This window comes from Diaphorina citri, unplaced genomic scaffold (assembly GCF_000475195.1).
Source record: "Diaphorina citri unplaced genomic scaffold, Diaci psyllid genome assembly version 1.1 scaffold1567, whole genome shotgun sequence".
In the NCBI taxonomy this organism is placed as follows: Eukaryota; Metazoa; Arthropoda; class Insecta; order Hemiptera; family Psyllidae; genus Diaphorina; species Diaphorina citri.
This window is the reverse complement of record NW_007378993.1, coordinates 20,472-45,597: the sequence shown is the minus strand read 5'-3', so window position 1 is coordinate 45,597 and position 25,126 is coordinate 20,472. Positions and strand designations below refer to the sequence as shown.

The following is a 25,126-nucleotide window of genomic DNA, read 5'->3' as shown; positions in this document are numbered from 1 at the left end:
GATTGCAACTCCCTGGTGCAATATTTGACGTTGACATTGGTTTTTTCCGCAGACGGAAAGTACATAAGTGCAATTAATTTTTCAATATGCCCATTAAGCTGACTCCCCAATATGCCCATTATGCTCACATCAATCACCCATGAATGCAGCACACTTAATTACTTGCCCTGCCGTGGAAGCCAGCAATGATATTGTAGGAAACTATTGGGACGCGCGTAGGAAAATGACATAATAATCAATTCCTTTGCATTAGTAAACAACAACAACGTTTCAAATTTCTTAGCTCTTTGGTATGCAGCTTAAGATGTTAATCCATCACGTCACGTGAGCTCATACTGATCGAAGGCTCGTCATGCTGATTGCTGATTGGGCTGTCGATCACTATGAGTGGTGATCATCATGAGGATACACAGGTGCTCACTGACGAGGCCTGGGCTGCTGACGAAGATGTTCTGAAACAATGGAACGGAAATATAGAATTAAAATTGACACAACTCAACACAACACACGCGCACACACCACACATGTTAAACCCATAAAATACACGAGACCTTGTTTAGACTGCTGGGGTAAAGGGACTTTTTAGTCTCATTCGAGCAGGATAAACAAGGTATATTCTATTCCTAATAAGTTTCATAAACTTGTGACACCCTTTCACTATTTTTTCCTCCCTCAAAGTGGAGTCAAACCCGCCACCTATATATATATCCCTGGCCTTAATCCCTTTTCAGTTATAACTGCTGGGGTCGGCTCGTCTCGTCCGCAAATGATATTGTCTTCGATTTTGTATGTCATGTTCTGGGATGTTATTCTTCTTTAACCTATTCTCCCGTTGTCTAATCCAGTTATTTCTTGGTTTATGTATGTAAGGCGCCATTTCAGTTTCCAATAGGAAACCGGTTAAGAAAGTTTCCAGAAAGGAAAATACAACTGGACTTATGTATGTAGATATAAAAATCGCCGCTAGAAAGTCAAAGGGGCGTAAGTGATTTTATCAAATTTTTTAGGAGAGGCAAAAGAAAGAAAAAAAAAAAATCTCATTGATGAAAAACACATTTGTGTTTGTTTCTGCTTGCTACAAAATAGTACCTCTTCAACGTAGTATGTCTGTGTGTTAACCTCATTTGTTTGTTTTTTGTCACTTACGCCCCTTTGACTTTCTAGCGACGAAATATATATTCGCAATAAATACGAAGCAGTTAATAAGTACTTATGAAATTTATATGCAATAAATAAAAAGCTTTTAAGATCTATGTCTGATTTCAATAAGTACATATTACCTACAACATAGAAAGTGTTAAAAATACATGTTTGCAATAAATAAGAAGCAGATTATAAGTACTTATGAAATTTATCTGCAATAAATAGAAAGCTTTTAAGATCCAAGTTGGTAAGTTCAGGTTCTAAGGTTTGTAGACTGTAGTTTCAATATCAAATCCGAAAATGGACAATAAAGTAGTTTTTCCCTAGCAGCCCAATATTTTGCTACAATATCAATGCCGGCTTCCGGTCAATGGTACTCTACAAAATTTACATGATAACAATCTAACATCGAAATTTTCAGTGTAGGTATCAAAAAAGCAGGAGGTTTCAGGCTCCGTTGCAGTTGCTGTATTTTCAATAATACCTACAACATATGTATGGGTAATGTATTGAAATACCTACATGTTTGCAATAAATAAGAAGCAATTAAAAAATACTTGTAAAATAAAAGAGCAGCAGGTTTCTTATCAGAACAATAGTTTCCACTCAGAGACAGAACATCCATGTCGGGAAATGTCAGACTCATTGTAGTTAGTGCTTGTTCTGTACCTAGAAAATAACACAACAGAATATCACCTATAGTGTGTCCAGATCAATGTGACAGCAAAAAAATAGGCATTGTTGCCAAACATGTCACATGTGCAGTGGTAGAGAATCTCTAAAAGGGGAGGTATATTGCACAGTGCTTCCTCCGACAGTGAAACAAAGTCAGGTAAGGCGATATCCACCTTACCTGTTCTGGAATCCTGATAGTGAGTGGCTGGCGCAAGTCTTAGTCTTACCTTTGGACAGCATATTCATTCCCATGGCATCGCCTGTGGTAGCTACAAAGCGCACGTATAAATCATGACCCGCAATGCGCACGGAGATTCTGCGCAGCTTTGCGAAGCGTGAGGATGCGTCAAAACTCGTCTTGAGTGAGGCGAAATTGTCCGAGTCCTGTAGCCATTCCATAGCCTCGCTGTAAGAATAGAATAGAACAGATTGGAATAGAATAAGTAAATAATAAAAATAGTACAACAGAATAGGTATGATATTGATTTTGATCAGATTTTTGATCAGAATAGGTATGATGTTAGGTGACAGATAAACATTTCAACTTTCAGTAGGTACTATCAATAATTTGGACCATAAAACATCACCAAAGTATAGCCATTTCTCTGAGTGTCTTAAAAATAGGACGCTATGCACTAATGGGTTGATAAAAAGAAAGATTCTATTACCATGATTTACTTGAGAATATGATCGATTGATCACATAATAATAGGATGGGATAGGATTTTTATAATATTCCTTGGAATAATTCCATCTCAAGCTCATTGAACTTTGAGCTGAATCCTCCTCGTCTAAAACTTTGGGAAAATAGCTAAAGTTTTTGTCGACTGACAAGGAAACAGCTCGGGTTTGTGGCAAATAATGAAGTGATTCTTTTATAGATCTTCCCTCTGCTATGCATAAAAGAGCAATCCCTGCTTTAAAGGTTAGGTGGCAGAGGGTGCCTCCGGCGTTGAACTTGGAACCATCTTAGTTGCCTTTCTTCAATCTTCTCCTTGATGTCCGTCACTCCTAAGCATATTGACTGACTAAATAAAATTAGAACTGTTTGCTGTTGTTTACAACTGCAAAGGAATTAGCTATTAGGCCATTTTCCTACAGTTAGAACTGATGGGAAGGAAAAAACTTGAATTAAAACTGACTGGGCGTTTATTATAGACGATGGCCCTACTTATACCAATACCAAAGGTCTTATCGTCCCGACATCAAAGAGAGGATAGGAGAAAGCCAGTCGTTCCGAGACCAACCTTATACGTGCAGGATAAAATCCGCCCCGGGCGGGAATCGAACCCACGGCCTAGCGCCTTAAAGGCAGACACGCTACCAACAAAGCTAACTAGGCGATTTTACCTTAGAATAGTCGTAGTTCTTGTAAGGCAATTCATCAAACACACTGCTTCCCCGTTTCATCTGAGCCAGGTAGTTGTGTCGTCGAATAAGCACGCCGCGCTCATAATCTCCCAACTCTTTCTCCAAATTGTACTCCGCCAGATGATTCGCTTGTAGGAGGGCGAGAATTTCACGATTGCTCATGCCTGAAGAGACAAAGAATGGAGACAAAATTCAAAATGAAGTTGATTAAGTTTTAACCTGAATTGTTGTTGTTGTTGTTGTTGTTGTTGTTGTTGTTGTAGCGGTGTAGCTGCACCGAGGGGGGTTGATGGTCTCTAGCAAAGATTACTTGGCCCGTCCCGAACCGCAGTCAACCATTAGGAGGACCTGTGCTTTACCTTTTAAGCATGATAAACCCTTTGTAACCTCCAGCTAGCCAGGCTGGTTAGGGTTTGGCTGCTCTGGTCCCTATTTATTGTCCCACAGCAAAACACTGGTCTGCTCCCTGGGTCCCTCAGCCAGACCTGAGTTGCTTAGTTGACTCAAGCTGAGTTGATTAAGATATATTTCTAGCTTAATGATAGTAATAATGGTTTATTTAATGTAACTTAAAAACATCTTTCTTTTGTTCCTATAATTACCCATTGGCACTTTTCAGGAATAGTTTTCTTCTGTATGATTGATTTCATTAAAATTCTTCTTGCTTACGTCTTGATTGTATTATATTTCATTTCAAGTTATCTCTCTCTCTCTCTCTCTCTCTCTCTGGCGCACTCACCTAAATCCAGGGGCGACACATTCTTAGGTATTTTCGCCGTGAACTGACCTTGTTTAGACTGCGGGAGTAAAGGGACTTTTCAGTCTCATTCTGGCAGGATAAACAAGGTATATTCTATTCTATTCTATTCTCAAGGTAGTTTCAAGGTTAGGAATGTTAAAAAAGTGAAAAAAAAAATTATTCGTTTTTTGTTCGATTTTTTGGTAATTGTCTAGAGTCTAGACAATTACCAAAGACTCTAGACTCTAGAAGGAGGGAAGGGGCGAAGAATTAGTGGGATTTTTTTGTCCCCGATTAGTGGGGAAAATCACCGTCACTAAAAACCTTAGCAGTTAGACAGAGACGATAAACTCCCCATCAAACAAGAAGGGATTTTTTTTTCAAACAGATTTGATAGAGGGAACGGTAACTGATAAGGTCTTCGTAAGAAGTCTAGGGTTTGGTTCAGCACCTGCTTTTCTTTTATATTTTTGGAAGTTAAAGCTGATTGAGCTCTTCCACAACTTCAGTGGGTATCACAGCATTACCAAGAGTCTCCTTTACTATTAGTTTTCATCTGGTCGTATTATCAATCTTTTGTACACTGCCGCCACTGGTCGCTAATCGATTGAAGAGCCGAAGAAAACTCCGACCCCTCCGAAAATCGAACCCGGGACCTCCGGAGTGCAAGTCTAGTGTGATACCCACTCGGCAACGGAGGTTACTCGAAAGAAACATATATGAAAGCGTCTGCCTTGTAACAATGTGATAAGTGATATTGATTTTTAAAATTATCACGTTTTAACCCTTAAATGTTTTTATCGAACGTTAACCCTTACCTCATCAGGCCTTGTATAGGATCATCTTCACTGGGTTTGGTTGTATCATTGACAATCATGGATAGACGAGACCCATCATCCGCCGTGCTGGTACTACGAACATCCAGGCGACTGTGAAAAAGAAACGAAAATACGAAATTATAGGGGTTAGGTAGAGTGCGAAAAAAAAAAGTTCGAACCATTAAGAATTTTGTGACAAAGGACTTTTTTAAAAGACGTTTGATAGAGTTTGTAACGCCTAAGGCTTTATTGTCCCAAAAGCGAAGAGAGAATGAAGACAGGATAGGAAAAGCCAGTAATTCCGAGAAAAAAAATTCATTTAAGTCTAGGATCTAGGGCGCTCTTCTAGATAACTAAAAGGAAAGTCACAAAAGATATAACCAGGTCGCAGTGTAAGGGCGTTTATTATAGACGATGGCCCTACTTATACCAATACCAAAGGTCTTATCGTCCCGACATCAAAGAGAGGATAGGAGAAAGCCAGCCGTTCCGAGACCAACCTTATACGTTCAGAATAAAATCCGCCCCGGGCGGGAATCGAACCCACGGCCTAGCGCCTTAAAGGCAGACACGCTACCAACCAAGCTAACTAGGCGATCTTACCTTAGAATAGTCGTAGTTCTTGTAAGGCAATTCATCAAACACGTTGCTTCCCCTTTTCATCTGAGCCAGGTAGTTGTGTCGTCGAATAAGCACGCCGCGCTCATAATCACCCAACTCTTTCTCCAAATTGTACTCCGCCAGATGATTCGCTTGTAGGAGGGCGAGAATTTCGCGATTACTCATGCCTGGAAAAGAAAAATAATGGAGAGAAAAAGTATGAGAAAATAAATCATTAAAAATAAACAGATGATTTACTTGAATAAGCACGCCGCGCTCATAATCTCCCAACTCTTTCTCCAAATTGTACTCCGCCAGATGATTTGCCTGCAGGAGGGCGAGAATTTCGCGATTACTCATGCCTGGAAAAGAAAAATAACGGAGAAAAAGTATGAGAAAAAAATCATTAAAAATGAACAGATGATTTACTCGAATAAGCACGCCGCGCTCATAATCGCCCAACTCTTTCTCCAAATTGTACTCGGCCAGATGATTTGCCTGCAGGAGGGCGAGAATTTCGCGATTACACATCTTATACTTACCGTCTAATTTATCAATGGCCTTATATATATGTCCAATAGTTCAGACACAGAGCGCACAGTAGTTACTGTAGCATCATGTTCCTCGGGACTGGTGGTGGTTAGATCAGTGATTGTTTGTTTCTTTGTGTTTGTTAGTCTGATCGATTGTTTGTTTGTTTTTTGTCTGATTGTTTATTTGTTGTTTGTTTGTTCAGTTGTTGATTTGTTCGACTGTTTGTGTGTTTCTCTGATTGTTTCTGTGTTTTGTTTGCTTGTTTGTTTGTCTATCTGTTAGATTGTTTGTTTGTCTTTTCGCTCTTTTTTTTTTCTTTCTTGTCTGTTTGTCACATCTTATACTTACCGTCTAATTTATCCGTGGCTTTATAAATGTCCAATAGTTCAGACACTGATCTGATTGTAGTGACTGTAGCATCTCGTTCATCGGGACTGGTGATGGTAAGATCAGTGGAGGAGGGAGAGGTGTGATGAGGGGAAGAGGAGGCAGAAGTGGAGGTGCTGGTAGTGGCGGACGACGAGGTGATTTCGCCTTCACTTCCTGCGAAAATAAAAAGAAAAAAGGGTCAGCTCCCATGGTGTCGTGGTCACTGCGCTCGCCTTGCACGCGGGAAACCCGGGTCCGATTCCCTGCGGGGTTTAAAAATTTGTATCATGCAAATGATTGATTCCGTGACTAGCTGTTGCGGGGCCAACTCAGCCTCGTGAGGAAAATGAGTAGCTATGCACATAGCGACCAGTGTTAGCATGGTAAGTAAATATTGGGTGTTTGGATTATGGAAATATTTGGAAAATCCTATAATGCTGCAGTGAGCGCCAAAGTTGTGAAATAATAACACAAAAAACGGTAGCTGTTGCGGGGCCAACTCAGCCTCGTGAGGAAAATGAGTAGCTATGCACATAGCGACCAGTGTTAGCATGGTAAGTAAATATTGGTTGTTGGGATTATGGAAATATTTGGAAAATCCTACAATGCTGCAGTGAGCGCCAAAGTTGTGATATAATAACACAAAAAACGGCATTGGTGATTCTCATGATTTTTTTTTATTATCTCAGAAAAAACTATAAAAATTAAAAAAAATATTGAGACTAAAACGAAGAAAATGCGTTCACTAGATCGTGAGATACAGCTCTCGGAACATGAGAGTCTCAAGCACGCCGATATCATACCTAGCGACAACACTGTACTCCCGTGATGACGTCATCTACCAATATCGCACGACGCGCTGTGAGCTTATTACCATAGGGATTTGGGTTAGGGGCTCAAAGAGATCGAATAGGTACCTATCTACGCATTTTGTTATCACTATTTTTCAATAGGTATCAGCTTAGGTACTTATACCTATTTTCAAATTTAGATATTTTCATTCCATTTTTACTTTCTATTACCTTTACGTATAGGGAACCTATACAAGGTAATGAGAAAGTATTGCAATCGGTCCAAATTTTCAAAATCGGGAAATGGGTGGAAATATCCGTTTCGGGGTGCCCTGATTCCAAAAAAGTGGTTTTTAAATGCGCATAGCGACCGGTGCCAGCGTGGTAGGTAAACATTGGATGTTAGGATTATTGAGATATTGAGAAAAATCCTACAATACTGCAGTGAGCACCAAGAGTTGTGATATAATAACACAAAGAAACTGCATTTATGGTCTTATCGTCCCGAAGTCGAAGAGAGAAGGAAGCCAGGTGGAAGAAAGTTGACAGAGGGAACTGTAACTGCTATGGTCTTATCGTCCCGAAATCGAAGAGAGAAGGAAGACAGGATAGGAGAAAGCGATTATCGTCCCGAAATCGAAGAGAGAAGGAAGACAGGATAGGAGAAAGCCTGCCGACAGAGGGAACTGTAACTGCTATGGTCTTATCGTCCCGAAATCGAAGAGAGAAGGAAGACAGGATAGGAACACAGAGGGAACTGTAACTGCTATGGTCTTATCGTCCCGAAATCGAAGAGAGAAGGAAGACAGGATAGGAGAAAGCCAGGGGGAACTGTAACTGCTATGGTCTTATCGTCCCGAAATCGAAGAGAGAAGGAAGACAGGATAGGAGAAAGCCAGCCGTTCCGTAACTGTACTTTTTTAAGCGAATGCAAATATCAAGTTTTTTTTTAAAGAGGTTTGACAGAGGGAACTGTGACTGCTAGAGAAATCGAAGAGAGAAGGAAGACAGGATAGGAGAAAGCCAGCCGTTCCGAGAACGAACATTATCCCATCAGGATAAAAAAAAAAAACACATGTATTTTTTTGTTAAGAGGTTTGACAGAGGGAACTGTAACTGCTATGGTCTTATCGTCCCAAAATCAAGAGAGAAGGAATTTTTTTAAAGAGGTTTAACAGAGGGAACTGTAACTGCTATGGTCTTATCGTCCCGAAATCGAAGAGAGAAGGAAGAGAGGGATAGGAGAAAGCCAGCCGTTCCGAGAACGAACATTATCCCATCAGGATAAAATCCGCCCCGGGCGGGAATCGAACCATTTTAAAGAGGTTTGACAGAGGGAACTGTAACTGCTATGGTCTTATCGTCCCGAAATCGAAGAGAGAAGGAAGCCAGGTGGAAGAAAGCAGAGGGAACTGTAACTGCTAGTTATCGTCCCGAAATCGAAGAGAGAAGGAAGACAGGATAGGAGAAAGCCTACGATGGGAACTGTAACTGCTATGGTCTTATCGTCCCGAAATCGAAGAGAGAAGGAAGACAGGATAGGAGAAAGCCAGCCTTCCGAGAACGAACATTATCCCATCAGGATAAAATCCGCCCCGGGCGGGAATCGAACCCGCGGCCTAGCGCTTACAAGACAGACGCACTACCAACTAAGCTAACTAGGCTGGCAACAGTACATTTTTGTTATCAATCTGTTGTTTACAAATCCGAAAATGGACAATAAAGTAGTTTTTCCCTAGCAGCCCAATATTTTGCTACAATATCAATGCCGGCTTCCGGTCAATGGTACACTACAAAATTTACATGATAACAATCTAACATGGAAATTTTCAAGTGTAGGTATCAAAAAAGCAGGAGGTTTCAGGCTCCGTTGCAGTTTAGTTACCTTCGATCCAGTTGACAGCAGCAGGTTTCTTATCAGAACAATAGTTTCCACTCAGAGACAGAACATCCATGTCGGGAAATGTCAGACTCATTGTAGTTAGTGCTTGCTCTGTGCCTAGAAAATAACAGAACGGAATATCACCTATAGTGTGTCCAGATCAATGTGGCAGCAAAAAAATAGGCATTGTTGCCAAACATGTCACCTGTGCAATGATGGTAGAGAATCTCTAAAAGGGGAGGTATATTGCACAGTGCTTCCTCCGACAGTGAAACAAAGTCAGGTAAGGCGATATCCACCTTACCTGTTCTGGAATCCTGATAGTGAGTGGCTGGCGCAAGTCTTACCTTTGGACAGCATATTCATTCCCATGGCATCGCCTGTGGTAGCTACAAAGCGCACGTATAAATCATGGCCCGCAATGCGCACGGAGATTCTGCGCAGCTTGGCAAACCGGGAGGATGAGTCGAAACTTGTCTTGAGTGAGGCGAAATTGTCCGAGTCCTGTAGCCATTCCATAGCCTCGCTGTAACATAGAATAGAACAGATTGGAATAGAATAAGAAAATAATAAAAATATTACACCAGAATAAGTATAATATTCATAATAATTCATTTTGATTTGATTTCTCTTGGGAAATCTTGACCTTATCGATCAAAAAATCGAACAGAAACGGATCTTAATTTTGGCCATGTTAGGTGATAGATAAACATTTCAACTTTCAGTTCTATCAATTTGGTCCATAAAAAAGAAATTGTCACCAAGTTATGGCCATTTTTTGAGCGTCTTAAAAATAGGACGCTATGCACTAATGGGTTGATAAAAAGAAAGATTCTATTACCATGATTTACTTGAGAATATGATCAATTGATCACATAATAATAGGATGGGATAGGATTTTTATATTATTCCTTGGAATAATTCCATCTCAAGCTCATTGAACTTTGAGCTGAATCCTCCTCGTCTAAAACTTTGGGAAAATAGCTAAAGTTTTTGTCGACTGACAAGGAAACAGCTCGGGTTTATGGCAATTAACGAAGTAATTCTTTTATAGATCTTCCCTCCGCTATGCATAATAGAGCAATCCCTGCTTTAAAGGTTAGGTGGCAGAGGTGCCTCCGGCGTTGAACTTGGAACAGATAGAATACGAATGGAATCGAATAAAATGCAGGCACTCACCTTGCGCGCCGGGAAGACGGAAACCTCAGCACGGGCGCGCGCGACATCCCATCGCCGACAACCTGCGAGCGCACGCCGTTCACACTGACTGCGCGACACCCGCGCTTCGTCGACGCGACCAGACACCCCTCCGTGGTTGCCATGGGAACGAAAACGACGCGGTCGTCCAATAGGAGGGGCCCGGCCACGCCCACCGGCACCGGGATGTAGCCAATCACGTTCTCGCAACACTGCCCGAGCACCTGGAAGGGGGGGGGGAGGGAAAGATTTGGTAATTGTCTAGAAAACACGTCAATGAAAAATTGCACCAAACTTTCCATACAAGGGAAAATAATTGCTTCAGGAGTGTTCTCAAGGTATTTTCAAGGTTAGGAATGTTAAAAAAGTGAAAAAAAATTTATTCGTTATTTGTTCGATTTTTTGGTAATAGTCTAGAGTCTAGACTACTCTAGACTCTAGAAGGAGGGAAGGGGCGAAGAATTAGTGGGATTTTTTTCTCCCCGATTAGTGGGGAAAATCTCCGTCACTAAAAACCTTAGCAGTTAGACAGTGACGATAAACTCCCCATCAAACAAGAAGGGATTTTTTTTTCCAAACAGATTTGATAGAGGGAACTGTAACTGATAAGGTCTTCGTAAGAAGTCTAGGAGGAGGTGACGATGTTGGCGGCGTGCGCGTTAAATCCACCTGTCGGGGATGAGAAAGGAAGTGAACGTGTTAATATGGATATATGTAATATGTAATCAAAATCAAATCTCAAATTATTTGTTTTAGGACAAGAATTTTCTGACATTTTTGGTTTGCCAACACTCACACTTAACTTACACTTTTTTTATAGGACTTAAAGTTGGCACGTACCTTACTGTTTGGTATTGTACCAACCAGTAAGGTACCCAAACAGTAAGGTACGTGCCAACTTTAAGTCCTATAAAAAAAGTGTAAGTTGTTTTAGAACAGCTTTTTCACAATCATTTTTCATATTTCAATAATCTTTTTACAATGGTAATGCCGCCACTACTCGTTTGAAGTACCGCTACTCAATCGTCCTCACGAGTCTGAGTGCATCTCAAACTCCAAGCACAGAGCCGAAAATACTTCACACCTGCCGGGAACCAAACCCGGGACCTCCGGATAGTGTGATACCCACTCCACTACGGAGGCTGTCTAAATTATGTAAAATTAATATTATACCTATTATTATTTTTCCCCATCCGTGGCACAAGCTCTGCTTATACGGGTGGGTATACCATTTATATGAAAAATGTATGTTCTGAGTTTTTTGTCAATCAAATATAAATGGAAACTTATTTTTTAAAAAAAGAAAAAAAGATCAATCAAGTTAAGTTAAGCAACGCTGCTCGTGGTTAGTATCCGTACAGGTTATACTATCTGGGCAATCACGAGATAATATTGCAAAAAAAAAAAAAATAATAATAATAATAATAAATAAAAAAATAAGGTTTTTTCATGTGATGAGCATTTTGCCAAATTTAAAGGAAATTATTTTTTTATTAGACAAAAGAATCCCTTTGCCTTCTTAAATAATGTTGATGATAAAATTTCATACCTCGCCTGGGACTGAACGCACACCCTTCTAATTACCAGGCGAGCGTTTCGCGAAAAATACCAAATCACGAAGAAAAAAACTATCAGTATTAGCCATCTAGGCGGCCAAAAATAAACAAACATATTTGAGAGGCAAATATTAGGCTTGGCTTTACGTAGTTTTTTTTTTTCAACAGGTTTGTAGAGGTTCTCTTAAACGATAGATCGGAAGAGCGGTTCCGCAGGAATGCCGAGACAGAGGTTTGACAGAGGGAACTTTAACTGCTATGGTCTTATCGTCCCGAAATCGAAGAGAGAAGGAAGACAGGATAGGAGAAAGCCAGCCGTTGCGAGAACGAACATTATCCCATCAGGATAAAATCCGTCCCGGGCGGGAATCGAACCCGCGGCCTAGCGCTTACAAGGCAGACGCGCCACCCGAACATTATCCCATCAGGATAAAATCCGCCCCGGGCGGGAATCGAACCCGCGGCCTAGCGCTTACAAGGCAGACGCAGTCGTCCCGAAATCGAAGAGAGAAGGAAGACAGGATAGGAGAAAGCCAGCCGTTCCGAGAACGAACATTATCCCATCAGGATAAAATCCGCCCCGGGCGGGAATCGAACCCGCGGCCTAGCGCTTACAAGGCAGACGCACTACCAACTAAGCTAACTAGGCTAGCACGTAGTTTTTTTAAACAGGTTTGGTAGAGGGAACTGTAATTGCCGAGGTCTTATTATCCCGGAAGCGAAGAGAGGAGGAAGGATAGGAGAAAGCCAGCCGTTCCGAGAACGAACATTATCCCATCAGGATAAAATCCGCCCCGGCCGGGAATCGAACCCGCGGCCTAGCGCTTACAAGGCAGACGCGCTAGCAACCAAGCTAACTAGGCTGGGAAGAACATGTAAAAATTCAAAGGTCATAGCTTCGGCTCAGCTTGTCGGATCGAGCTCAAACCTGTACCAAAAGACTACGTTTTCAAAGGCCTTCGATAAGATATGTCAGAAGTAGGGGTTTCTCATTTAAGATTTTGCGTTGCGGCCACAAGGTAAGGCCGGAGCTGCAACTTTTGGATTACATTTCACGGACAAATTATATTGAGGATAAAATTCCATACCTCGGCTGGGATTGAACCCACGCCCTCCTGTTAACCAGTCGAGCGCCTTCACGAATTCTACTATATTTCACGGATTCTACTATATTTCACGGATTCTACTCTATTTCACGAATTCTACTATATTTCACGGATTCTACTATATTTCACGGATTCTACTCTATTTCACGAATTCTACTCTATTTCACGGATTCTACTATATTTCACGGATTCTACTACATTTCACAAATTCTACTATAATTCACGAATTCTACTATATTTCACGGATTCTACTATATTTCACGGATTCTACTACATTTCACGGATTCTACTATATTTCGCGAATTCTACCATATTTCACGGATTCTACTATATTTCACGGATTCTACTATATTTCACGAATTCTACTATATTTCGCGGATTCTACTATATTTCGCGAATTATACTATATTTCACAGATTCTACTAAGTTTCACACATTCTACTAAATTTCACTGATTCTACTCACCTGAGCACATGCACGATCATTAGACTCGCGGACATGATGACCTTCACGTGTTGTACCACCGGGTTTGGTTTCTTGCCTTCTTCTTTGAGTGCCCTCACGAATTCTGCCGATTTGAAATACCACACGGGCCGCTCCGTGTCTTGGTCCGATTTGGAAAGCTGAAGAACATATCAAAAGAACATTAATCTTCTTATTCTTTTTCTTCGCCTTTTCCTGTGTACAGACGGGGTCGGCGTTTTTCGTCAGCCTCCCAATCAGATCTAAATAGGGTGATTGCTTTGGGCTGACGTTTGGTTTTGGCTACAAATTTTACAAGTGGATGCCCTTCGCACTCAAGCTTTGCTATTTCTTCAGCAAGGGAAAGTCAGGCTGGTATGCTCCCTGTTTAACGTCCCCCAGCCAGAACAGATCAAAAGAACATTAATGATCAAAATAATTGCTTTTTAATTTTGCTTATTCGTAAGATTTCATGTCAAAAACAATTTTCGAGCTGTCCAAACCGTATTCTATTCTATTGTTGTAGCGGCTTCAGCTGTAGCCGAATGGTGATGTCAGAATAAATAAAAGATATCTTTTTTGTATCTGCCATACACCGGGGTGATGGTCTCTAGCTACATATGTTTGATTGGCTCGTCCTGAACCGCAGTCAACCATCGTGAGGACTTGTGCTTTTTAGTCCGTCCTTCCTTTATTATTACAATAGTAAAAAAACCCAAGGAGTCTTTCCTATGTAACTTTTCACGAGAAATCAATCGGTGTACATGTAAGGGTTCTAGGAATGATAGTTCACGAAATATGCGCCTGTAACAAGCCAATATCAAAAAATTTCGTAGTTATATCCACTTTTTTTTACACCTATAATTTACGACATACAGCCTGATTTCCTCAAATTTGCCATCAAAAATTTTGTCAAAAGAGAACGAATGTGCCATCAAATTCATATAGAACCCGGATTTTATGAACTAATTGGGACAAAGGATAGTTCATAAAATCGGGGTCCATATAAAAGTTCATATAATCGAGGGTTCATATAACCGAGGTTCATAAAATAGGGGTTCTACTGTATAAGGAAAATGACCTAATAGTCAACTCCGAGCATTTGAAAACAACAACATAAAGATAAAAGACAAAGCTTACTTGACACGGTTACATGGGGGGAAGCATTGAGGGCTTTGGACACCAGACCGCTCTTGTCTTGCTCGAAGAAAATGAACTTGATGAGGAGGGCAGAGAGGAGAGTCACAATCACCAGCTGATCTGCGCGCAGAGTCACCCATCTGTGAAGAAGAAAACAGTCAAAGTCACCCATTTGTGAAGAAAAAAGAACAGATAGAATATACCTTGTCTTGGGGCATGCAAATCTGCAAAAAAAAAAAAAAATTGAGTTGTGCTCCAAAATTGCTGGTTGATTTTCTAAATTTTGGTTCAGCACCTGCTTTTCTTTTATATTTTTGGAAGTTAAAGCTGATTGAGCTCTTCCACAACTTCAGTGGGTATCACAGCATTATCAAGAGTCTTCTTTACTATTAGTTTTCATCTGGTCGTATTATCAATCTTTTGTACACTGCCGCCACTGGTCGCTAATCGATTAAAGAGCCGAAGAAAACTCTGACCCCTCCGAAAATCGAACCCGGGACCTCCGGAGTGCAAGCCTAGTGTGATACCCACTCGGCCACGGAAGTTACTCGAAAGAAACAAATATGAAATTTTAAGCATTTCTATTGCAATCAGCGTGTTTCGAACTTCCTTTATCAGCGAAGAAAAAAAAAAGTGGTTGAGCCCCGCATTACCAGTGTAAAAAGAATATGATGGAGAAGATACTAAAATAGATGGAAATATGGAGATTGATTTCAAAAGAGGCACTTGGTAATTATGTGATATCCATTAGAGTTGTAAAAAAGCTCTGCTTTACCACAAGTAATTCATGAATAATTTAGAATCACTAAATTAGTATTCTTATTTCATATGTAAAGTTTTATTAACAAGTTAAAATAATTAACATTTTCATTTTATTAATTGGTATTACCGTTTTGCTGGCTCCTTTATTTCCTCCTAGAAGGTTCTGAAGCTTTGGGAAGGAAAGTTCTCCATTTATTTATTGAATAATTAATGCATACTCATAATTCTTATTATTATTTTAATTCTGGTCCTATTTTCCTTGTGGAAGTTGAGTCGAGTTTTCCGTAACACGGATAACACCTACGGAAAGCTTGCGATTCGGAACCCTGGAAATGTTCACCCTGAGAAGACTCTTACTGCCAAGGTCTTATCGTCCCGAAATCGAAGAGAGAAGGAAGACAGGCTAAGAGAAAGCCAGCCGTTCCGAGAACCCGCGGCCTAGCACTTACAAGGCAGACGCCCTACCAACCAAGCTAACTAGGCTGGCTGGTTTTGTTAAATGTTCCTTTGTTCTGTATTTTATGTATATCCTTTGAAAAAAAAAAAAAAGAAAAAAAAATCCTTACGATAAATACTAATAATTTCAATTCAAGTTAATGCTGATTTTATTTCATTTGCAGCCCAACCAGGCAGGGACTTAGTGACGGCGAAGCTACAACATCTCGTATGTCGCAAATACTCCGAGAACGGCCAAATCCGGCAACACTGTTCCCTCCCCTCCAAGGAACGCAGGCTATCTGATCTTGAAATTTGTCGCGACAACCTATGAACTCAAAGCGAGAAAGTTTTAGATAACACTTCAGTCGTTATTTTAAGACCGGTTTCAGCGTCATCTATGTTAAGCTACGCCGAGCAAGGCCAATAAATGGATGGGTGACTTAAACCTCATATTGGGAATAAAGGGAGAACGGGATCTGGTCTTGATTCTCATTACATGAAAGTAAAATCAAAAAATCAAATCAAGAATAATAATAAACTGAATATTAAACAAATTAGGTAGGTATACTTACATGAAAGTAAAATCGAAAAATCAAATCAAGAATAATAATAAACTGAATATTAAACAAATTAGGTAGGTACATAGGTATTGATCGAATAAACTACGGACTAAATAATTCCCGGAGGGACGGGCCCAGCTTGTTCCTTAAATGCAGAGTGAGCCCTTTAAAACTATTGGCTGTGGGACTATAGCTGGTTGGGGTTAGCTGTACTCCGCTCTGTTTATAGTCCCACAGCCAGACATTAGTCTACTCTCTGTTTAACGTCCCCTAGCCAGACTGGATTTTTTTCTATTAATTGCACTTGAAAAGAAAAAAAAAAAAAAACCTACTCTTATTTTATACAGAAAAAAAAAAATATTTTCTACCTCGTTTCCAAAAGACAAAAATTCCAGGAAATATCACCGGAAAAACGGGAAGAGAGAAAAAAAATAGAAAGAGTTACTGAATCACATTGACTTACGTACTAACACTTACCTCTAAGATTAAGGACAGGCAGGCAGGATAGAACGACATGAATACGATATAGTTGACTAGAACAGACATGATGGCGTAGTAACATAACATTTCAATACGACGAACACCTGAAAACAAAAAATAGAAAAGAACAAAATTAAAAATAATAATAATAATAATAACAATAATAATAATAAAAATAGATTCGTACTCGAACGTGTATCTCATCTTCTTCATTTATTACGATAATACCATAGCATTACATCTCTGTCAAACCTCTTCAAAAAAAAAAAAAAAAAAAAAAAAAATAAAACATAAAAACATTATTACATATATTCACATTCTTGTTAGTCTTTACTTATTCTCTTCTTGTTCTTCTTTATCTTTTTCTATTGATATTATCGATTATTATTATTTTTTTTTTTATTATTAATTATTTTTTTGTACTTGTTATTTATTGTTGATCAATGTTAATATTGTTTGATAAATAATAGGCAATTAAACAAAATCCTCACCTTGGTTTTAATTGCATATATTCTTGTTTTAACAACATTCCACACTTTGCATATTTAATCATTTATCAATTTCTTCATTTATGACAACATTTTAAAATACAGAGATCTTTTGTTAAATTGAAAATGATAAAGCTTCTAAAAAAAAAATAATAATAATAAAAATGCACTCATGTTTCAATTGCAAATATTTCAGCCGGGTTATTTTCTGGTGTTCTCGTATTGACCCAGCACCTATATGGGAAGTACCTATTGTGTTTCTTCTCGCCCACCATCTGCTGAGGGACATACTACGGGATGGGCATGCTACGACACAGACCACACGAGTCTGATGTAGCAGTTGTTTCATTGCTACGAAATTAAAACGGCGCAGGGAAACACTCTTTTTTTTTTTTTTTTTTCTTCTTTATTAAATCCAATGGAAAATTACATGGGACACATCCAAAATTTACATGCAATTATTATTCATCATTAATATTGGATTAATCAGATTAAATTAAATTTTCGAATATATAATGAGATTAATTAGCTAATGAGTCTGTCCAAACACGTTTTCTACCACGTTCCTATTTTATGAACTCACGTGAGTGTTTTCACCATCTTGTAGTCTGCAGTTCCTGGCCTTGATCTATTATTTCTCATCAGAATCTACAATATTCAATCAAGTCTATTTTTATTTGGCTCACTAATGGCTGAATTTTTCAATTAATTAAAACTTTATATAATATGTCATAATTTTTTGAGACGAAGGAAGCCAGCCACTCACTATCAGGTAGACCTGATCAGGTGTCAGGTCTACCTGACAGTGTGTGTACTCATCAGGTATCAGGCAGACCTGACAGCCGGACCTTTTCAGCCGTACCTGTCAGGTCTACCTCATAGCGAGCGGCTGGCCTTATGTTATGACTGAATGTGAGCGCACGGCAGTGCACCAGGCCAAGTTTTAGTTAGTCAAATGTACGAACTCAGCAATACATATGTCCTAAAACTAGTCTTGTGGTAAAACCTCTGACGTTCAGTAACATTCCAGTTAAATTGGACAACAATTGGCACTGATAATCCCATTTTAAAAAATACCACCTTTTTAATCGAAATTGTCTTGATAGAAATATTTCATTTTTTATGTGAAATTTGATTTTTACTTTCTTTATCCTATAGGAAATAGGGAGGGAAAAATGCAATCGGATGAAAGTCGTGTGATGTTCACACCAGTTTTTTTTCCACAACGTTTTACAATCTATTTTTAATTAAATGGCATTTCGATTATTTCGCATCATTGATTGGGAAGATCTAATTAGGACATTATCTCCTCTCTCTCCCTCTCCTTCCTCTTTCCCCCCTCTCTCTTTCTCCTTCTCCTCCCTAATGCATCACTGACCCTATTAATACAGGGTCTGTTACACAGTTCAGGCTGAAGCTTTACATTTCTTTTCATTAAAGGAATCGAATATACAGAAGCCCCATTTTCTGAAGCTCCTTGAAATGAAAATTGAAGAAAAAAAATCCTTTGCCAAGATAGCTCTACTAAACCATAGGAAGAACGAGAGGAATCGAGTTTCAGAGAACAAGAATAGGACTGAAAAGTCCGTTTATTCTTGAAGTTAGACTGCGGAAATAAAGGTCTGCCCCGCTCCAAAAACTCCAGCAAAAACGCAGGCTGACTAAATCTGATAAACCCTTTTTTTCCTTTTTTTTTGTACCTGTTAGGTCTACTTGATAGTGAGTGGCTAGCCTTAGGTTGTTAAACTTTAGAGAGATGCTTACTTAAGGTCGGAAAGGTCGCCGCGAAGGAAATTGATAACGGTGGAGCTGAACACAAAACTGGAACATACGGTGAACAAACTCGCTATGCCTGCAATCAAAATAAAAAAAAAATAATAGTAATAACAACAGTAATATTAAAAAAAAATAGTAATGGCTAGGGATTGGATTCTGCACTATATGCTGAAATTCTCTATTATATGCATAATCGTCGAAAAAGTGCCAAAACATGCAAATGCATATGCAATATGCACTTCCATAAAATCCGATTCACCGGGTTACTTTCTGGTGTTCTCATGTTGACCCAGCACAAAAAATGAGAAGTAGTGTATCTCGCTCATCTGATGAGAGGCATATCCCTCACTTGGTTTTAATTGCATATTCTTGTTTTAACAACATTCCACACTTTGCATTATTTAATCATTTATCAATTTCTTCATTTATGACAACATTTTAAAATACAGAGATCTTTTGTTAAATTGAAAATGATAAAGCTTCTAAAAAAAAAATAATAATAATAAAAAGCACTCATGTTTCAATTGCAAATATTTCAGCGGGTTATTTTCTGGTGTTCTCGTATTGACCCAGCACCTATATGGGAAGTACCTATTGTGTTTCTTCTCGCCCACCATCTGCTGAGGGACATACTACGGGATGGGCATGCTACGACACAGACCACACGAGTCTGATGTAGCAGTTGTTTCATTGCTACGAAATTAAAACGGCGGCAGGGATACCACGTTCCTATTTTATGAACTCACGTGAGTGTTTTCACCATCTTGTAGTCTGCAGTTCCTGGCCTTGATCTATTATTTCTCATCACAATATACAATATTCAAGTCTATTTTTATTTGGCTCACTAATGGCTGAATTTTTCAATTAAAGAATTGAAACTAATTTTTTGAGACGAAGGACGCAAGCCACTCACTATCAGGTAGACCTGATCAGGTGTCAGGTCTAGTCTACCTGATAGTATGTGTACTCATCAGGTATGAGGCAGACCTGACAGCCGGACCTTTTCAGCCGTACCTGTCAGGTCTACCTCATAGCGAGCGGCTGGCCTTATGTTATGACTGAATGTGAGCGCACGGCAGTGCACCAGGCCAAGTTCCAGTTAGTCAAATGTACGAACTCAGCAATATGTCCTAAAACTAGTCTTGTGGTAAAACCTCTGACGTTCAGTAACATTCCAGTTAAATTGGACAACAATTGGCACTGATAATCCCATCTTAAAAAATACCACCTTTTCAATCAAAATTGTCTTGATAGAAATATTTCATTTTTTATATGAAATTTAATTTTTACTTTCTTTATCCTATAGGAAAGAAGGAAATTGATAACGGTGGAGCTGAACACAAAACTGGAACATACGGTGAACAAACTCGCTATGCCTGCAATCAAAATAAAAAAAAATAATAGTAATAACAACAGTAATACTAAAAAAAATAGTAATGGCTAGGGATTGGATTCTGCACTATATGCTAAAATTCTCTATTATATGCATAATCGTCGAAAAAGTGCCAAAACATGCAAATGCATATGCAATATGCACTTCCATAAAATCCGATCCCTAGTAATAATCCGATTAATAGTCATTGTAAATTATCCAGTATGACGTTTTTCCAGTGTTTGTTCCTGGTATCCGTTACATGTCTACAATTCTACATGCACTTTTATCGCATCAAATATACTATTATACGGTTAGCACGGTATATAACTGAGAGCAAACTAACATCAAAGATCTAAACATGAAGATGGGTATCCTATAGGAAATAGGAAGGGAAAATGTAATCGGATGAAAGTCGTGTGATGTTCACACCAGATTTTTTTTTTTTTTTCCACAACGTTTTACAATCTATTTTTAATTTCGCATTTCGATTATTTCGCATCATTGATTGGGAAGATCTAATTAGGACATTATCTCCTCTCTCTGCCTCTCCTTCCTCTCCCCCCCCTCTCACTTTCTCCTTCTCCTCCCTAATGCATCTGCAGATCACAAACTCAAGCCAATACATAACATCTCCCCCCTTAGAAACAGATGTAATCACCCAGTCTAATCGGGGGTCTTCTTATTCTTAATGAACGTCTAGCTTGGGGACTTTGTGCACGAGCTTGGGGGCTAGGAAATTCGCGCTTGCTTGCCCTGCAGAAGGAAGGAATCCCACCATCGACAAAAATTTGCACTCGTTTTTCAATTGCAAATATTTCACCGGGTTACTTTCTGGTGTTCTCATGTTGACCCAGCACCTAAATGAGAAGTAGTGTATCTCGCTCATCTGATGAGAGGCACACTACGGGATGGGCATGCTACGACACAGACCACACAAGGTAGACCTAACAGGTACACCTGATCAGGTCCGCCTGTCAAGTCTACCTGATAGTGTGTGGCTGGCCTAAGAATATTAGATAGTAGAACAAACTGGTCTGCTATACATTCTAAATGGAGAGTGTAGTTTACTCTTTACAACACTTGGGAGAAAGTGGTCTGACTTGACGTTATGATAGTTCGTAGACATAGAGGTGAACTAACTAGTTTGTTATGATAATTCAGTAGTTTTTTTTTTTAGAATAGAATATACCTTGTTTATCCTGCTGGGATAGGACTGAAAAGTCCCTTTACTCCCGCAGTCTAACCAAGGTCTTGGATATTTTGACATATTATGGGGGACACATATTACAAATAGTGAAAATTAACCTTTGAAGTTGGACAGGCCCAAATTCGAATAGATTTTTAGATATATTTAAATCTTTCCCACCCTGTTTTAGGACATAAACCTATGAGTATCTCCATCAATGTCGCATTTGGTCAAGTCGTAAATTTAATCGATTGAATTGGTCGATAATTGATACATTGGAAGTGCCTTTTCTTTTATTCAAGATATTTTCACGAAATTTGAGTTTCTTTCGATATTTTTTAATAATTGAAATTCTTTTGTTGTACCTATACTCTGTGTTTACTTATAAATTTGAAATCGTCAATTGATTAAATAAATAAGACGCAGAAATAAATAATTACATAATTATAAATTTATGTTCGGAAAAATTCCCGACTTTCCGATTTGGGGATTTTCTCGGTAGTCCTGACCTTGCAACCAAGACAAAACGGTCGCGTTAAACCCCTTAAAAACGGGTGTGTTTTTCTGAAAATAAAAAAAATAGGTGCAGGATATTTCCTGGGAGAAGAAGAGGATTTCCTAGAAAAAATGAAATTTCCAAGGCAGACCTGTTGAACAGTGAGGCAGACAAATTGATCGATTGCGAACTACTCAAGTCTGGTACCATTTTTTTCCCAAGAGGTTTAATTCCTCTACAAAGTCTGGTACCAAATTTTTTTCCCAAGAAGTTTAATTCCTCTACAGTCTACGTAACAACGAAGGTCTTGTGGTCTCGAAATCAAAGGGAAAAGGAAAACAGGATAGGAGAAAGCCAGCCGTTCCGAGAACGATTGAAATTTCACGTTCGCAAAATGCGATACTATCTCTGGCGCGTTCATTTGGTACTGATTTTCCTCGTGCAAAGTTTACTGATGGAATGTCAATGCACTTCAGGGTCTATTGATATTACTTCAAACTTACAAGGTAAGATATGAGAACTGTATCTTGATAGAATAGAATATACCTTACGCAACAGGGCAGTCTAAACAAGGCTTTATTGGTGGAAGTTTTTTTCGGCTTTGTGCTTGGAGTTCGGGGTTTACTCAGCCTCGTGAGTACAATTGAATAGCTACTCAAATCCAGTACTCCAGTAGAAACCAGTGACTGCATTACCAGTGTAAAAAGAATATGATGGAGAAGATACTAAAATAGATGGAAATATGGAGATTGATTTCAAAAGAGGCACTTAGTAATTATGTGATATCCATTAGAGTTATAAAAAAGCTCTGCTTTACCACAAGATTCATGAATAATTTAGAATCACTAAATTAGTATTCTTATTTCATATGTAAAGTTTTATTAACAAGTTAAAATAATTAACATTTTCATTTTATTAATTGGTATTACCGTTTTGCTGGCTCCTTTATGTCCTCCTAGAAGGTTCTGCAGCTTTAGGAAGGAAAGTTCTCCATTTATTTATTGAATAATTAATGCATACTCATAATTCTCATTATTATTTTAATTCTGGTCCTATTTTCCTTGTGGAAGTTGAGTCGAATTTTCCGTAATACGGATAACACCTACGGAAAGCTTGCGATTCGGAACCCTGGAAATGTTCACCCTGAGAAGACTCTCACTGCTAGGGTCTTATAGTCCCGAAATCGAAGAGAGAAGGAAGACAGGATAGGAGAAAGCCAGCCGTTCTGAGAACCCGCGGCCTAGCGTCCTCCTAGAAGGTTCTGAAGCTTTGGGAAGGAAAGTTCTCCATTTATTTATTGAATAATTAATGCATACTCATAATTCTTATTATTATTTTAATTCTGGTCCTATTTTCCTTGTGGAAGTTGAGTCGAGTTTTCCGTAACACGGATAACACCTACGGAAAGCTTGCGATTCGGAACCCTGGAAATGTTCACCCTGAGAAGACTCTTACTGCCAAGGTCTTATCGTCCCGAAATCGAAGAGAGAAGGAAGACAGGCTAAGAGAAAGCCAGCCGTTCCGAGAACCCGCGGCCTAGCACTTACAAGGCAGACGCCCTACCAACCAAGCTAACTAGGCTGGCTGGTTTTGTTAAATGTTCCTTTGTTCTGTATTTTATGTATATCCTTTGAAAAAAAAAAAAAAGAAAAAAAAATCCTTACGATAAATACTAATAATTTCAATTCAAGTTAATGCTGATTTTATTTCATTTGCAGCCCAACCAGGCAGGGACTTAGTGACGGCGAAGCTACAACATCTCGTATGTCGCAAATACTCCGAGAACGGCCAAATCCGGCAACACTGTTCCCTCCCCTCCAAGGAACGCAGGCTACGCAACGCCCTATCAGAATTATCCCGGATTGCGCGCAAATGGCGCAGCTTTCGACACTATTTAGCGCCGTCAGCTTGATCCGGCAACACTGTTCTCTCCCCTCCAAGGAACGCAGGCTGCGCAACGCGCTCTCCGAACTATCTCGGATTGCGCGCAAGTGGCGCAGCTTTCGACACTATTTAGCGCCGTCCGCCTGAGTGCGCACATTGACGTATGTTTGAAACATCCATTTTCACCCCCGGAGGCCATCAGGGCCGAATGTTTAAATTTCATTTTTGGGTCCGAATTTCAATATGAACCATTAGTGGCACCTATTTGAAGCACAAATCACCAATCAATATGAATTTCCCATTTTTGGTGCTTCCCCTATTGGCGGGAGAACATGGAATAATGAAAATTTGAATAGGCCATTACTCCGGCCCTGGTCGTTAGATCGAGCTCAAACTTTTATATCAAAGTACTACGTTTTTTAAGGGCTTTAAGATTTTGAAGTTGAACCTCCCTGGGGCCGACCTTAGCTCCGGCCAAAATTTGGCGACTACTTCGAAAATTGCAGTTGTAAGGGCTTTAAGATTTTGAAGTTGAACCTCCCTGGGGCCGACCTTAGCTCCGGCCAAAATTTGGCGACTACTTCGAAAATTGCAGTTCAATAAATATTTAGAGGTTCCAAGACTTTTCGAACACTCTGTATTAGTTCCTAGTTTACTCACCAGAAAGCGTTCCCACACTAATGACCAGCGCTTCTACAATGGTGTCCAGCGTTATAGTGGGCCCCAATAGGGCCATACCACGGGCAATGTTCCTCTTTACTTCCTCTTGGGAGGGAGAGGAGAGGGCAAATTGAGCAAGCAGTGTGGCTTTCGATAGGTCGATGAATAAACTATCTGACAGTGCGTGTGTGCTCATGAGATATCAGGTAGACCTGACAGATGGACCTGATCAGGTATACCTGACAGATGGACCTGATCAGGTGTACCTGTTAGGTCTACTTGATAGTGAGTGGCTAGCCTTAGGTTGTTAAACTTTAGAGAGATGCTTACTTAAGGTCGGAAAGGTCGCCGCGAAGGAAATTGATAACGGTGGAGCTGAACACAAAACTGGAACATACGGTGAACAAACTCGCTATGCCTGCAATCAAAATAAAAAAAAAATAATAGTAATAACAACAGTAATATTAAAAAAAAATAGTAATGGCTAGGGATTGGATTCTGCACTATATGCTGAAATTCTCTATTATATGCATAATCGTCGAAAAAGTGCCAAAACATGCAAATGCATATGCAATATGCACTTCCATAAAATCCGATTCACCGGGTTACTTTCTGGTGTTCTCATGTTGACCCAGCAC

General features: G+C 39.5%; 2 protein-coding genes across 2 annotated transcripts in view; one reads left to right on the top strand and one right to left on the bottom strand.

Moving 5' to 3' along the window:
• LOC103516433 (3-hydroxy-3-methylglutaryl-coenzyme A reductase) overlaps positions 1-25,126 on the bottom strand; it is a gene marked incomplete at its 5' end in the record, with an annotated part of 37,317 nt that overhangs the window by 9,476 nt on the left and 2,715 nt on the right. Inside the window, 16 exons of the mRNA XM_026828830.1 lie at positions 840-847; positions 1,712-1,812; positions 2,046-2,220; positions 3,169-3,353; positions 4,757-4,857; positions 5,378-5,534; positions 5,622-5,708; positions 6,229-6,423; positions 8,923-9,039; positions 9,270-9,448; positions 10,102-10,451; positions 13,247-13,404; positions 14,384-14,523; positions 16,607-16,727; positions 24,489-24,658; positions 24,819-24,906. Coding sequence (XP_026684631.1) covers positions 840-847; positions 1,712-1,812; positions 2,046-2,220; positions 3,169-3,353; positions 4,757-4,857; positions 5,378-5,534; positions 5,622-5,708; positions 6,229-6,423; positions 8,923-9,039; positions 9,270-9,448; positions 10,102-10,451; positions 13,247-13,404; positions 14,384-14,523; positions 16,607-16,727; positions 24,489-24,658; positions 24,819-24,906 — 2,332 coding nt within the window. The remainder of the gene's footprint in view (positions 1-839; positions 848-1,711; positions 1,813-2,045; positions 2,221-3,168; positions 3,354-4,756; positions 4,858-5,377; positions 5,535-5,621; positions 5,709-6,228; positions 6,424-8,922; positions 9,040-9,269; positions 9,449-10,101; positions 10,452-13,246; positions 13,405-14,383; positions 14,524-16,606; positions 16,728-24,488; positions 24,659-24,818; positions 24,907-25,126) is intronic.
• Positions 21,841-24,328, top strand: LOC108253312. The gene is made up of 2 exons (XM_017447044.2): positions 21,841-22,450; positions 23,663-24,328. Exons 1-2 carry the CDS (start codon positions 22,339-22,341, stop codon positions 23,854-23,856), a joined length of 306 nt encoding a protein of 101 aa, XP_017302533.1. The 5' UTR covers positions 21,841-22,338; the 3' UTR covers positions 23,857-24,328.